This window comes from Haplochromis burtoni, unplaced genomic scaffold (genome assembly GCF_018398535.1).
Source record: "Haplochromis burtoni strain Fernald_Lab_line unplaced genomic scaffold, NCSU_Asbu1 Contig_460, whole genome shotgun sequence".
In the NCBI taxonomy this organism is placed as follows: domain Eukaryota; kingdom Metazoa; phylum Chordata; class Actinopteri; order Cichliformes; family Cichlidae; genus Haplochromis; species Haplochromis burtoni.
Window position 1 is genome coordinate 381,607 of NW_024582821.1, and position 13,007 is coordinate 394,613.

General features: G+C 39.1%; 2 protein-coding genes across 2 annotated transcripts in view; one reads left to right on the forward strand and one right to left on the reverse strand.

The window, feature by feature from the left end:
- The window catches only part of prkdc (protein kinase, DNA-activated, catalytic subunit), a 31,376-nt gene extending 23,684 nt beyond the window's left edge, over positions 1–7,692 (reverse strand). Inside the window, exons 1-24 of the mRNA XM_042213618.1 lie at positions 7,377–7,692; positions 6,582–6,658; positions 6,398–6,502; positions 6,150–6,224; positions 5,853–5,961; positions 5,641–5,753; positions 5,417–5,516; positions 5,290–5,345; positions 5,182–5,212; positions 4,946–5,103; positions 4,655–4,801; positions 4,192–4,356; positions 3,931–4,099; positions 3,752–3,801; positions 3,520–3,636; positions 3,028–3,177; positions 2,744–2,853; positions 2,338–2,497; positions 2,053–2,139; positions 1,799–1,918; positions 911–1,070; positions 712–821; positions 344–431; positions 58–221 (exon numbers count right to left, since the gene is read on the reverse strand). Of these exons, the coding sequence (XP_042069552.1) occupies positions 58–221; positions 344–431; positions 712–821; positions 911–1,070; positions 1,799–1,918; positions 2,053–2,139; positions 2,338–2,497; positions 2,744–2,853; positions 3,028–3,177; positions 3,520–3,636; positions 3,752–3,801; positions 3,931–4,099; positions 4,192–4,356; positions 4,655–4,801; positions 4,946–5,103; positions 5,182–5,212; positions 5,290–5,345; positions 5,417–5,516; positions 5,641–5,753; positions 5,853–5,961; positions 6,150–6,224; positions 6,398–6,502; positions 6,582–6,658; positions 7,377–7,539 (2,784 nt within the window). The 5' untranslated portion in view covers positions 7,540–7,692. The remainder of the gene's footprint in view (positions 1–57; positions 222–343; positions 432–711; positions 822–910; positions 1,071–1,798; positions 1,919–2,052; positions 2,140–2,337; positions 2,498–2,743; positions 2,854–3,027; positions 3,178–3,519; positions 3,637–3,751; positions 3,802–3,930; positions 4,100–4,191; positions 4,357–4,654; positions 4,802–4,945; positions 5,104–5,181; positions 5,213–5,289; positions 5,346–5,416; positions 5,517–5,640; positions 5,754–5,852; positions 5,962–6,149; positions 6,225–6,397; positions 6,503–6,581; positions 6,659–7,376) is intronic.
- Positions 7,693–12,137: 4,445 nt separating this feature from the next.
- arhgap29a (Rho GTPase activating protein 29a) overlaps positions 12,138–13,007 on the forward strand; it is a 31,007-nt gene continuing 30,137 nt past the window's right edge. The window contains exon 1 of the mRNA XM_005946015.3: positions 12,138–12,397. The gene's annotated coding sequence lies outside the window, so the exon portion shown is untranslated. The remainder of the gene's footprint in view (positions 12,398–13,007) is intronic.

Genomic DNA, 13,007 nt, shown 5'->3' on the forward strand with positions numbered 1-13,007 from the left:
AGAGCAACATGGGTGTAGTATCTTGCCATGTTCAAAAACGGCTGTTAGAGGACTTACTTTAGTTTGTCTGTCACTTGTGGAAAGAGCCAGCTCACTGATCCGAGGCAAAAATGGGTCGAGGAAGATGACCGGCTTCATGTCCTTGAATGGCACTGCAAAGCTGAGTCTTTTCTCAGTATCCCAAGACACAAATTTCTTCATCATTTCTTCTGAGGAGACCACTAAATGCCAGAGCAGAGGCTTATGTTAACAGAAATACATCACAATAACAAATCGATGTAAAATAGAGTAGAATATTTAAAAAAAAAAAACTTTAAAAAGAGTTGGTTTTAGAGATCCTTACCAGTTACAAGGTTTCTATTTAACTTTCCTCCCAAGTGACCGAGTAGCTTCACCACCCTCAGCCTCACCTTGACAAGAGGAGCATCTTCCTACAAACAAAAGTTAATATTAAGTTTTTGGACTCGTTGCTAAATAAAAAGTAGTTCAATGTTATTGATCGTGACTGTTGTGTTTTGCATTTGTACAAAAAATGGAAACACACAATAACACTGAATTGTGCATTAATCTGGCTGTGTAGTGACTACAACTGATATGGTGGTTGACACATAAATAAAAACAGAAACGTCTTAATTAGGAGTTTTTGTTATAACAATGAGACTTCTCCTTTATTATGAGTATTGCATGAGCAAGTTGCTTCTAATCAATTACCATAGAAAGCTGGTCGGATTTCTTCAGAAGCCTGCTCATCACCCTGCTGTATCCTCTGTCACTTTTTGAAGACAAAGACGATATCACCTCCCAGTTGCTCTCACCTTTGTCTAAAGTAAACAACAACAGATTTACACTTTTTGTTTATGATATGTCCAACTGACCAGCTGTGATTTAGCTCAGCTACCATCCTTCTTACTGTCAGTGGAGGAGGTTTTCAGGTATCCGTCCAGAAGAGGAAGGACACTGGTGTAGCAGGGCTGCATCGTCTTCAGAGGAATGTGTGAGGACCAGTCCTCAAGAGCATCTAAGGCTGCGTTGGCCAAAGGAATGTGGCTCAGGCCTAATTTCAGAGCAGTCTAGACCCATTTACAAGTACACACAGACACATAAGTCTTCAGAATCAGGTAGCACAAATGGTAAAAATTACAATTAATGAAAAGAAAAATTAAACCAGAGCTTTCCCACTTTGGTTCTTTATCCTCTTAGCCCTATCAGGGAAATATAGAAAACTTACTGACACCATTAAACAAGGTGCAAAGGCAAACTGGCTTTTATTAATTCATTTTCTTAATAAAAAAGCGGCTCTAAAAGCAGTTTAGAGCCAAAAAAAAGCCAAGCTATTCAATAATTTAGCCATTATTGTTAGCTAGCTAGGCTAACTGTTTAGCTTTTATTATTACATTTATTAATTCAGCATAAATTAAATTGTTGACACTAATAACTACTATTTAATAAACATATTCAAAATATTTATCTAAAATTTTCCAATATTTTATAGTAAATAACCATTTTTAGCAACCAATTTACCTGATACATTTTAGCTAACGTTTGCCTGACAGCTAGCTTGCTAACTACTTTGCTTGTAGTCGCACATACTTGGGCACCTGCTGTTAAATGTCACTGGGTTGAGATTTATACTCAACTGGTTATTTGTTTGTTTTGTAATTAAGCTAGTTCTGAATATTCCTACAGCCTCTCAACTATCACTGCAGCTGAACATTAGTGTACATTAACGTTTTTGCACAGAAATATATCATTAGAAATATATCATGGAGCAAAAAAAAAAAAAAAAGAAGAATCCCACCTCAAGAGCAGGACAATAGGCCTTGATGTCCAGAGCTACAATGTTGTGGTGCAATGAGAGGACAAAAGTCAAGCAGGATGCCAGGAGCTCATCTTTGTACTGCTTCATTCTGACACACACCTAGCCAGAAAAAAATGTCACAAAAATACATAAAAACATACACTTTAAATTCCATAGTACAGCTCTATCTCACTTTATAGTAGCAGAAAGCATGTTTACAACATTCCTGCAAAAGCGCTGTAATGAGAAGCTACCTCTTTTCCAAACTTGGAGAAGAGTGCAAAACAAGCAGTTTTCACCGAGTCACTCTGGGGGGATGTCGAGTTTCTCAGTCCAACTCCCTGTTCAAAGGCAGATATGTATTATATTATGTATTTAATGGAAACACTTACGATGAACAAGCCTCACCCGCTACATAGAATCTTAGTGATAAACAAATTTATTCGACTTATAAGACATAATGAAACAACTTGATATTCTTGCTTCATGAGCAGCTGGCAAAATTCATTTTTCAAATATCCCAAAAATAAAAAACCTACCTGGTAGTACTTTATTCTCTTGGCAATTTTCATGGTGACAGAAAGCAGCTTGTAAAAGCCACTGACAAGAGGATTTCTTATGGAGTGGAGGATGAGCTCATGACTTAGGGGATACATCCAAGAGTGAAAATACTCCATGTGTTTATTCAGCAACAACTCACTGTGGAAGCAGGGGAAAAAAAGTCTTCACTCCAGTTGTGAAACAAAATGTGGGTGGCTGTTTCTTATATTATAATGTGATGTAAACCAGTGTCCAAGGTGGAAGACAGTGGAAACTGGGGCATAAAAAAATGCATAGATCAGCTGTACTTGGCCAAATTCACACTAGTGGGAAAAGCACATATAAAAAGAATCCCACACAGTTCCGCTCCCATGTGGAAGAAGTGGAAAGTTCTGTCTCAGTTACCTGCAGAAGTCCACCAGATTGATAAAGGCGGTGAAGTCTTTGACCTTATTGGGGAGCAGGTGAGCAGTGGGGTCGGACGAGGGCAGGATGTGGGCTGCATCATCTGGAGCCTGGTCAACACAGAGATAAGTGGCAGGTGATGAAGGTCAACCAGCAGAAACGCTTTTGAAAAATTAAATGTGCTCTGTTTAAACTAATGCTAATAAAAATACCCTGTGCATCTGTCAACTCCCATGTATGGGTCAATGAAGAAAAATACATAAAAACGTAACATTAGACCCTACCTCCTCTCCTGTTGTTACTTTTTGCACTGACAAGTCCAGTTTTTCCACGATACGCAGAATCGACTTCACCAACTCGTCATACAGGAGACGGCTCAAAGACCCGAGAGCTGCATTCTGACTTTCAAACGCTCCATCCAAAAAACCTGAATCCTGCAGAGGACGGCACAAGTGAGGAAGTGAATGAAATGCGCTGCTTTCCAAATGGCTTTTCATTTATGACATTTTCCAGCCACAAAGCATGTTTTTAACCATTGAGAGCACATAGAACATATGTCAGGATCAACTACACCTGAATATTAAAAACAGTGAACACATGAGGCCTTCAAAGGACGTCTGCATAATTTTAGCTACTGACTTTAAAGACTCCTTGCAGTTTAACAGCAGAACATAGACTTTTCTATAGATATGTAAATGCTGTTTCAAGATTACACAGCTAAATAACATGTAATGTGTAATGTGCATTTTAACAGGCAAGTAAGAACATAAATGTACCTTCAACCGATCGCAGTCTAAAAGGTTTTTATACAGAGAAAGGTAGTCGTGACTAGCTGGAACTTTCCACTTCCCAGTGCGAACTTGGGAAGACTCAGAGGAACTGCTTGATGTGTCCTGCAAGATGATGGAGAAATGTATTTTATTAGAACAATAAGGAAATAAATCCACACCAAAAAAGCCTTCAAGTTATTACAAACTGTACACATTTGTGTAAAAAGAAAAGTCTGACCTCAGAAAGCGTGAGGGGTTTTGAGCAGACGCGGATCAAGCCTTGGTGAACTGAAAAAGAGGCAAAGATAAGTGTCCTGTCCTCCAGTGAAGCATTTAAACAGCCATGAATAAATAACAGACGTTAATAAAGGGTTAAGGGTGTTTGAAGCAGGTCCAGTGTGCTCATGATCCACTCACCCACAGAGCTAATGAAACTCCATAGAACGGGTCCTTTAGAAGCGATGGCCACAAGCACCTTAAGGATGGACCTGGTGCAAGCAATCTGCATTCTCTCGCTGTACTGAGGGAAGCTGTCGATCTGCACCACAAGGAGGCGCTCTAGCAGTGGTGTATATACCTCTGGAATCTGGGGTCATTGAAACAAACAGGAGATTACAGTCCAACGTTATTTGCTGTTATTTAACTTAACGTCAAAGTAAACTGCAACAGAATATATACCTTGTCCAGGTGAATAAGAACACTGGCTATCGAGTCCAGAAAGCTGGGCAGCTGGTAGAAGCTGTCATCCTCCCCATCGGACTCTGTCAGGTACATCTGCTTACAGCGCTGAATCAGCTCGGTGTACATCAAGTCTACGTCCTGGGGGCAAACCTTCTTGCATGGCTATAAAAAAAACAAAGAAACAAAAAAGAAACACTCATTTCGAGCAACATTGTGTTGGACTCCATCAGAGTAGCTTTGCATGATTCACAGTTCAAAATAATCCATATCTATCTCACACTGGGCCTCGGTGCACACAAGTCCGCTTTAAGCATACCCTACAACTGGGAACAACTGACTATTTGAAAGCAATGTACAGATCTGTTTTAGTTTACAACAATTCATTCATATGGACAGACTTTATCTACTTGTTACTCAAATGATTTGCATTTACTACTGCTATCACAGGAGACAGACGTACCGCTGCAAAGAATCCATATCCTCGTATGGCAATCGACAGCTCTTTGTATGTGGAGTCCATGGTCTTAATGATGCTGCAGAACTTCTGCATGAAGAACTTCAGCTTGGTTTTATGCTCCTCGATATTGTCAGCCACCAACAATGCAACCTGACAAATAATCACAAAAAGCATCAAAATATTTAGACTCTTAACCTCAGCGTGCATGTGCAGAGACATGCCACTGATTTTATTTAGCGTGTATCCAAGGTTAGTCCGGCTGTGCCTTTGCAGCTATGACTTGAAGTGTTTCACCTGTTTGAGGAAGGCCTCAAGTGCATAGTAACTCGTCTTCTTCATTTCCCCATTGATGTGTCCACAGAGTTTGGACATGACTTCAAATAAAGGTTTGTAGTGGTCCATGAGGCAGCTGCTGAATTGGGAGGCATGTCTGGCGAGCAACCTGAGGCCGGCTGTTAAAGAAACAGATCAACGAAAGATTACTTATTAAAAGTTTTATCATTAGTTTGCCAAGAAATCACAAGACTTACCAAACGTGACTGCATATCGAGTCATGTCCATCTGTATAAAAAAAGATAAAGTTTATAGAAACATAACAAAAATTTTAAATATTGATGAAAATGCACTCTCTGAATTACCTGGGGACTGATTGACTTTAAGGTGTACTGAAAGATTTCCTTGGATGTTGCTGGGTCTGCAAATCAGGAACAATTACAAGTAATAAATAGTTCTTATGACTCTAAGCTGAAACAGGTGAGCACTCACCTTCTTCCATGGTTTTAGTGAAGTTGACCATTAGGGCAGTGATTCCTCTCAGACATCCAGCAACCACTAAAAGCTTGGGTTCCTTTGTTGAAGAGGTCATCTGCAAAAAACAAAGATGAAACCAGCTGGTGCCGTCATGCTCATCAGACAGTCTTTTTTTGTTTTCTTTTAGCATTTAGTTAATCACAACTTTTCCATCATTCTTCTGTATGAATGCTCCGTACCTGATCTTTCAGTTCTCCTAGGTAAGCCCTGTAGAGTTTGTCTGAGCTGTTGACCATCTCACTGGGATGAACTTCTGCAAGAACTCCCAGCAACTCATAGACTTTTCCAAGGACTATAAAAAAGGTAACAAATAATAATTAAAAAGGAATAAATTAATCAAAACCCTTTTCATCTTTTTTACTTCCTTTTTTTTTATTAAAGTGGCACTCGCCTGAATCTGGCAGTCTGCTCTTCTCACACAGCTCGCTGTAATATTTGTCAAATATTTTTGTGATTCTAAAGTTTGCAGCAACACTGGACGCCTTTGTAGTTTGGAGAACCTAATGAGACACATTAACAAGGATGATCTTTAAGAAGAACAAAAGTAAAAGTCCAGTTTTAAATCTTTTAAATTCTAAAGTCCATTAAAGAACAAACATTGCAAGATCACAGGAATTTAAAAATCTGTTTTTAATGGATCTCTTCCTCAGGTCTGAGGGCAGTTCCTGGAGTCTAACTAGAAACCAACCTTAATAAGGAGCTCCAGCACTGGGGTCCTGCATTTGGCTCCTTTGTCTTTTGTGTACACGATGATGCATGTGTCCTTAAAAGGCACAGAATTACCAAAACATTTACACATATAAAAGCAAATCTGTACTAGTAACAGTGCTGATGTAGTTATACCTGTCCTCTCACCGGTCACAGCCCTGTCTTTACCATGTAACACACAATAAAGACATGCAAAAAAATAAATAAATAATGGAAAAGAATACTTGCTCTTATGTCAGTGGCGTAAGTCTTTTCCCAACCTTTGAGTGTTGGTGAGACTTTGTCCAAGAACTTCTCCAAAAAAAACAGGATTTCAATCCGAGTGTCCCGCAGCTGGAAAACAGATATATCAGCCAACAGGAGAACTTAACACTTACTTACATAGTTGTTTACTATAGTTCGAGAAACCCACCTCATCCAAAGCCAGGGACTTCTTGAGGAAGGTAAGCAACCCATAGTCTTCCGAGAACAATAAAGATGTCTGCAGTGCTGGATGCCATAAAAAAGATTAAAAAAAAGACGGATTAAGAAATCTTAGTACTTTTTTCATCTGTGCAATTTTAAATGTTCTGCTACAGACCAACAGAGCAGGTACTGGGACAAACATGGTTGTTAAACTTTGGTAGGATGCTGACAGATGACCAGGGTTTAACATTGCGCTTGTTTTCTAGTAATATTAGCGATCTGTGTTGTGTACTGTTGGAACAAAAGAGTTAAAGCCCCCCCTGAGGAATAAAGAGCAATGGAGGGAATCTGTGGTTGCATCGACATCCTGCAGACTTCTGATCTGTGCTGCAAAACTACTGATTTTTTGTGCTTTTATAACATTTAAAACCGTTATTACTATTATTTATTCAACAATACATATTTGCATTTAAGCTGTAATGCACCTTGAAACTTTCCTTATCATCAAAGAATCACGTGTGTTCTTCTTTGTTGTGTTTCGACTGAACGTTACCTCCCACCAGTTTTGGCGGAAGAGCTTGCATCAAATTGATTGATTAAAAAAAGTTATCGATGTTACTAATGAATATTGTCTGCACGACGAACACATCAGTACCATCTAAAAAAAAAACCCAAAACCCTTATCTTTCAATAGATTTGACGATGATCTGCAACAGAAGCCCCAGAAAGATAAAATTGCCGTATTGTTAAGGGAGGTTGGGACGGACAGTAAAGCGAGCGTTTAATGGAGTTTTTGTCTTACCGAGTTCATTCTCGGTTGCTGTTACCATGCACTCCTGTACCAGATCACCGATAATATCGTGAGATTTTAAAGCTGCCGCTCTAGTGTCTTCGTCCGAAAGTGATTCATGAAGTTTCAGAAGCAGCCCTTGGATTCCTCCTGCAGCGCTGCTGTGGGAAGACATAGCTGGAGTGATGGCTTAAGCTAGCATTAGCAAAATAGATGTGGATTTATCTGGTAAGCCCGCAAACAGAGAACACGTGTTCTTCTAACTAGCTAAACGCTGAACATTTCAGACTGTCAGCACACAGCCATTCAGTCCCAAATCCTTCGCATCAGGAAGAATCACAATAGCATGTAAGCTGCGTGTGTTTCAAAATAAAGGCCCCGAAAATAAAAATGGTACACAGGGTGACCGAGTGTATATTTAATGCCTATAAAGTGACAGGGGTAATATTACACTGTAAACAGACGTTACTATTTAGAGAAGAATTTCACTGTAGTTTCATTTATCTACTTGTGAAATTTTAATTTTGTAAGATTTATTTTGAAGGTCTCTACCGGATCAAACACTACAAATATTTGCATATTAGAAAAGGGACAAAAGTATAAATCTATTCTTTTTTCTATTTTTATTTTCTATTTATATCTACCTTGGAATTAATGCGTTTAATCGTTACTTAGGGTTTACTTTGAGGTGATTACCGGAAACGTACCGATATTATTGTGTCTGCTTTAACGCTACGTCATACGCGAAACACTGACCTCTAGTGGTCACAATATGCTTTACATAATTAACTAGTAAAGAATTTATCTTGAAATATTTTTTTTAAACATTTTTTAATGCTATTCTGTTTGCTTTGGACTAGACAGAAAACAGAGACATACATTTCAGGAAAATTAACTTATATTCTTAACTTATTAACCTATATTCTTATATCCACAGACCTCAGTCAAACATTCGCATGACTGCTGCAGTTTGACTGAGGAAGAATAAAGTAGTCGTGGTAAGCCAAGCACATGACCACTTTAAGATGACAAAGCAACAAGGTGATATATACCAGTTTTTAAATTGTGTTGATAGGCCACGTAGGCATGTTTTCTCCTCAATAGTTTCGTAGGTTTACTGTCTAAGGACTGCGCTAGCAAGCACTCTCTGCTTATGACCCCCAAAAAACAAAACAAATAACTGCCCGTTTGTGTTGGTGGAAAAATGCACCATGTCGACCAATCAAAAAATGATATGGCAACATGACATTTGGTAGTTTAGGAAGAGGGGGAGGTTTTAGGAGTGACTGCGAGAGAGAGAGAGAGAGACAGAAAGAAAGAAAGACAGCAGAAAAAGAGAGAGAGCGAGTTTTGAGACGTGAGAGATTTGTGACGTTTGCCGTGTTTGGAGTGTGTAGTGAATGTGTTGTCTTGTGTAGTTAGTGTGTAGTGTTGTGGATAGTTTAGTGTTGTGTGCCAGAACAATGAGGTGACTGCTGTCTCCAGATAGAAACAGGAGCAGTGATACACCTGCTGCTGTCAGACCTGCAGGTATCAGGCTGTGATGTTCTCCTTTACAGGGGACAAATTATTTTTTGAAGTGGCACAAATAATTTGTGTGGCATGTTATTGATTGCGTTAATACAGTAAGTCAAAATGTAAAACTTGACTGTAAATTCAGACACGTGAGGTTGTGCTGAAAAGAATGATACCAAGCAAGGAAAAGTAAAAGTAAATAGTTTTTAAAGGTGAAATGTAGAGGGAAAATCAAAAGTGGACAGACAACATCAAGAATGATACCTCTAAAGAAATCAGTTCTGACTGTACAGAGTTTATAATATAAATAATTAGCATTGAAAATATCTCAAATTTACATTAAAAACACTTACTCAGTAAATATGTGTACCAGAGAACAAATATTGATCATGATTATGTATTCTGGTAAATGTCATGTAAAAGTATTTAGCAGAAGTGTCACAGGATTTAAATGGGATCCTCAATTTCACCACTAGAGGGCAGTGAATACCAATGATATTACACCCATCAGTAGTGTGTGTGTGTGTGTGTGTGTGTGTTGGCAAAAGGCTCATAAAACAACTAGCTTAAGTGGCAACATTCCACATTTTTGAGACACGAGGGTGGGGTTTTTCTTTCTTTTTTTGAAACTGATGTTTGATATTGTTATGGGCCACAGAGGTCACATTGTGCCTGACTGTCTCAAAGGCTCTGTGGGTCTTGTGGTTTGTGATTGGCCCTAGGCAATGCTCTATATCCCAGTGCGATAGAGAGTGACCTGAGAAACTGATTTTTCAATCATCTACTGACGGGGAGCTTAAAACAAGTGAAACAGTAAGAAAAATGTTTTAAAGTTCAGTCCACTGCACAGCATCAGAATATCATTCAACCTCTGTCAGATTAGTTTCCTAAGAATTCTGCTACTGACCAGCTGAGCGACGGCATTAATCCAGCCAGTATGACCGTCACTCAGTAACTGACTTACTGTTGACGCGTCAACACCTGCTTAGTTATATAGACCATAACCAGAGTGAAAAATGAACCACAGACAATGTGAGAGTGTTTCATAGTGAGGAGAGCAGGAACCCACACCGGTGACCCTGTTATTATCAAAGTGTCTGTGTCAGCCTGAAGGCTCACTATAGACGTCTAACCTGGTCAGTCACATGTGCTCACATTACATTTGTGTCAAGAGATTAAAAAAAGCTAAGAGCTTATTTTGTTCCCTATCTTTAGCACTCATTGATACAAGTGACAGGATGAAAGAGGGTTGGGTCGAGCCCTTCTTTATGGCCACTGAGTATCAATAAGCATTATTTAAACAATCAATGCTGTAATTTGAAGCTTTTTATTCTTTAACACACATACAGTATTGACACTCAGACCTGGGCTGTTACTGTATTACTTTTATTGTATGCCATACCACGTAACACAGGAGACTCACATCCATACACATGCAGCCAAACACAGACTGATTTCACAGTATTGTGGCTCTTCTAAACCCCAACTGTTGTATTTCCCCACGACAAATTCAGATTTATTGAATATGGACCACCACACAAGTCCCCTTGTCCCCCTTGGGAGTCGAGTTGAGGGTTGTTGACCTGTTATTTATCATCTGAGACATCACCTGAGCCAAGGTGTGAAAAAAGGCAATGACTCTCAGGACCATTTGGTAGACCAATCGGCATCCCACTGCAAGCACAAGTACATATAATTCATTCAGTCATATGTAATATATAACTGAGGTTGCAAGCGAAGGATATTTTCAGTGCTGATATGCTTTTTTTTCCTCCTGTCCCGTTTTACTGTATACATCGGAAACGTACTCACATCCAAAGTAAGAACGTTTGATTAACAGATGAAAGTAATGTTTGGTTTGTGGGAAATAAAAGCAGGGCTTACTTTATATTGTCAGATAGCTGACTTGATGTATAAAGATTTTCCAGGGATGTTCATCTAGAGATCTATGATTATTTGTCCTTGTAGGAAATCTCATGAGGGCAAAAGAAGTATCCATGACGCAAATGACTCAGCACCTAAGAGCAGTTTGTAAAAATCAAAATGTATCCACCAACAGCCCCATTTCTATTCAGAGTCATTAGATCTAAACAACTATCAAGTTCATGGGGACAATCGACCTTATGGGTAGGCTGTACTAACCCCCCCCCCCTCCAAAAAAAACAAACAGTTATTACTTTTAAATATATAATTATTATCATCTGGGTACTGATTTTAAAAGTCACCAGGCATTCGTTTAGAAAGCTTGTCCGTGTCCTGCAAGCACAGTTCCCACTCATTCTTCTCCTTTAAAAGGACACAGAGTGGTGTGCCTTTCCCAAAGGAATGTCCCATGTCCAAAAAACGTCCTGATCCAAGAAAAACAAATTGCAAATGGGAAACTAGTGCAAACCGAATGTGTCTGCCATACAGATTTGCTGTAGAAGTACATTTACATAAGCAATCCAGGCGAAGTCAGTGAAATCTTTGCTGCCTGCATGCATGCCTGTATATACACCATATACAGTAATCAGCAAAGGAGTCAATTAACCTATACTCAGTGTTTACTTTATTTTAGAACCAGTGACCTATGAATGGCATTTCAAAAATAGTTTTGTCAGAAAATGTCAAATCAGTTGGAATAGATAGTTTTATTTTCAGAATAAAGGTTTAATCACTCTTGCTTTTCTGAGAGCTTAGCACCAGGCACCTTGTTACATGTTTTGTAACTGCAAAGTGATCATGATGTTAAAATCACCATACTGCTATCATAATGTCCAAACTATTTATCATTTAAAGTCATCACATCACTGGTAAAAAAGTTTCATTTATACACTGTTTACCTTCAATTTAATACTTAACTTACTTCTTCCCAAGGCTTTCTGATAAAAATAGAAGCAAAAATTCAGCGCAGCACCTGAGCCTGAGTCAGGTGAAGTCACTCATTAAATAGACCTCCCTGTCCGGCATCACAGCGCCCCTAGCGGTGGCAGTTTTTTATAAAACAAGAATAGAACATATCGTTAGCTTCATAGCATAAGTGCCTAAGTCATTTTTTGGTCAAATTGAGATTTTTGCCTAACTTTACTCCCCTACCACTGCTGCATCATCCTGTCCGTCTGAAACACAAAACACAAAAAAATGACTTAGGCACTTATGCTATGAAGCTAACGATATGGTGTTTGAAGTTACGCCTTTATTTTGAAAGGAATGACCGGAAGGTTCAGCCTTCTAGTTTGGTGTGCTTTTCACTTTAAAACTCCAGACACCTGTTGTTAAGGGAGAGACCACAAAAATGCCAGTGAGGTCACACACACACACACACACACCCTAACCGAGCTCCAGTTTACATCACATGGAGAGAAGAGCTGACGGTACACGGAGGGGCTGAGGCGGACACCGGAGGGTTTGGGACACAGCTGTGAAGATAAGGACAGAGCGGTGTCTGTGGATTAATTTATATGTTCTTAATGCTGCCCATCGGACACTTTTTCGCTTCAGGATTTTTCGGGCTGCAATGTTTCAGGACTTAACGGCAGGTATGTGATTTTATTTGATAGATTAGAACTTTTTTTGAGTTTCTACTGTAGAATATGTGTGCTGGTAAATGCTTCAAGCTAACAAAATAGGATAGAGAAGTGAATAAAAAGTGCGGATTAAGTCGCAGTTCTTTTATTTAGATCCACGCGAACTTCGTGCTTATCTTTTTTTTTACTTTATTGTTGGATAACGAACTTTACGACACAAACACAAAGTGGTCTCTTTACCACTTCGGCGCTTGTTAAACACACGAAAGATGAATGAGTTTATGCTGAACTTCACTTTTCTCTTCCAGTCATTCTGCTCAGCTAAACTCAAATGGTGGCCGCGGGCTGGCTCGGAGAAGGCAGCAAAAGATGATATTTTATGATCACAGTGTTGCTAGTTTAGATTTATGGACGCCGAATCACCCACTCTGTCATAATGTTTCACTGACTTTAACGAGGATTAAATCTGGCCTTTATTTGAGTTAGCAACAAGTCAAAAATCGCCCCGCTGTTTAAAATTAACTTGAAACGTCATGCTGTTCTTGATCTGCGTGTAGACGTGATGGGGCCACTCTGACTTGAGTAGCGGCTTAAATTTCAAATGTATAAAAGTACACACGAT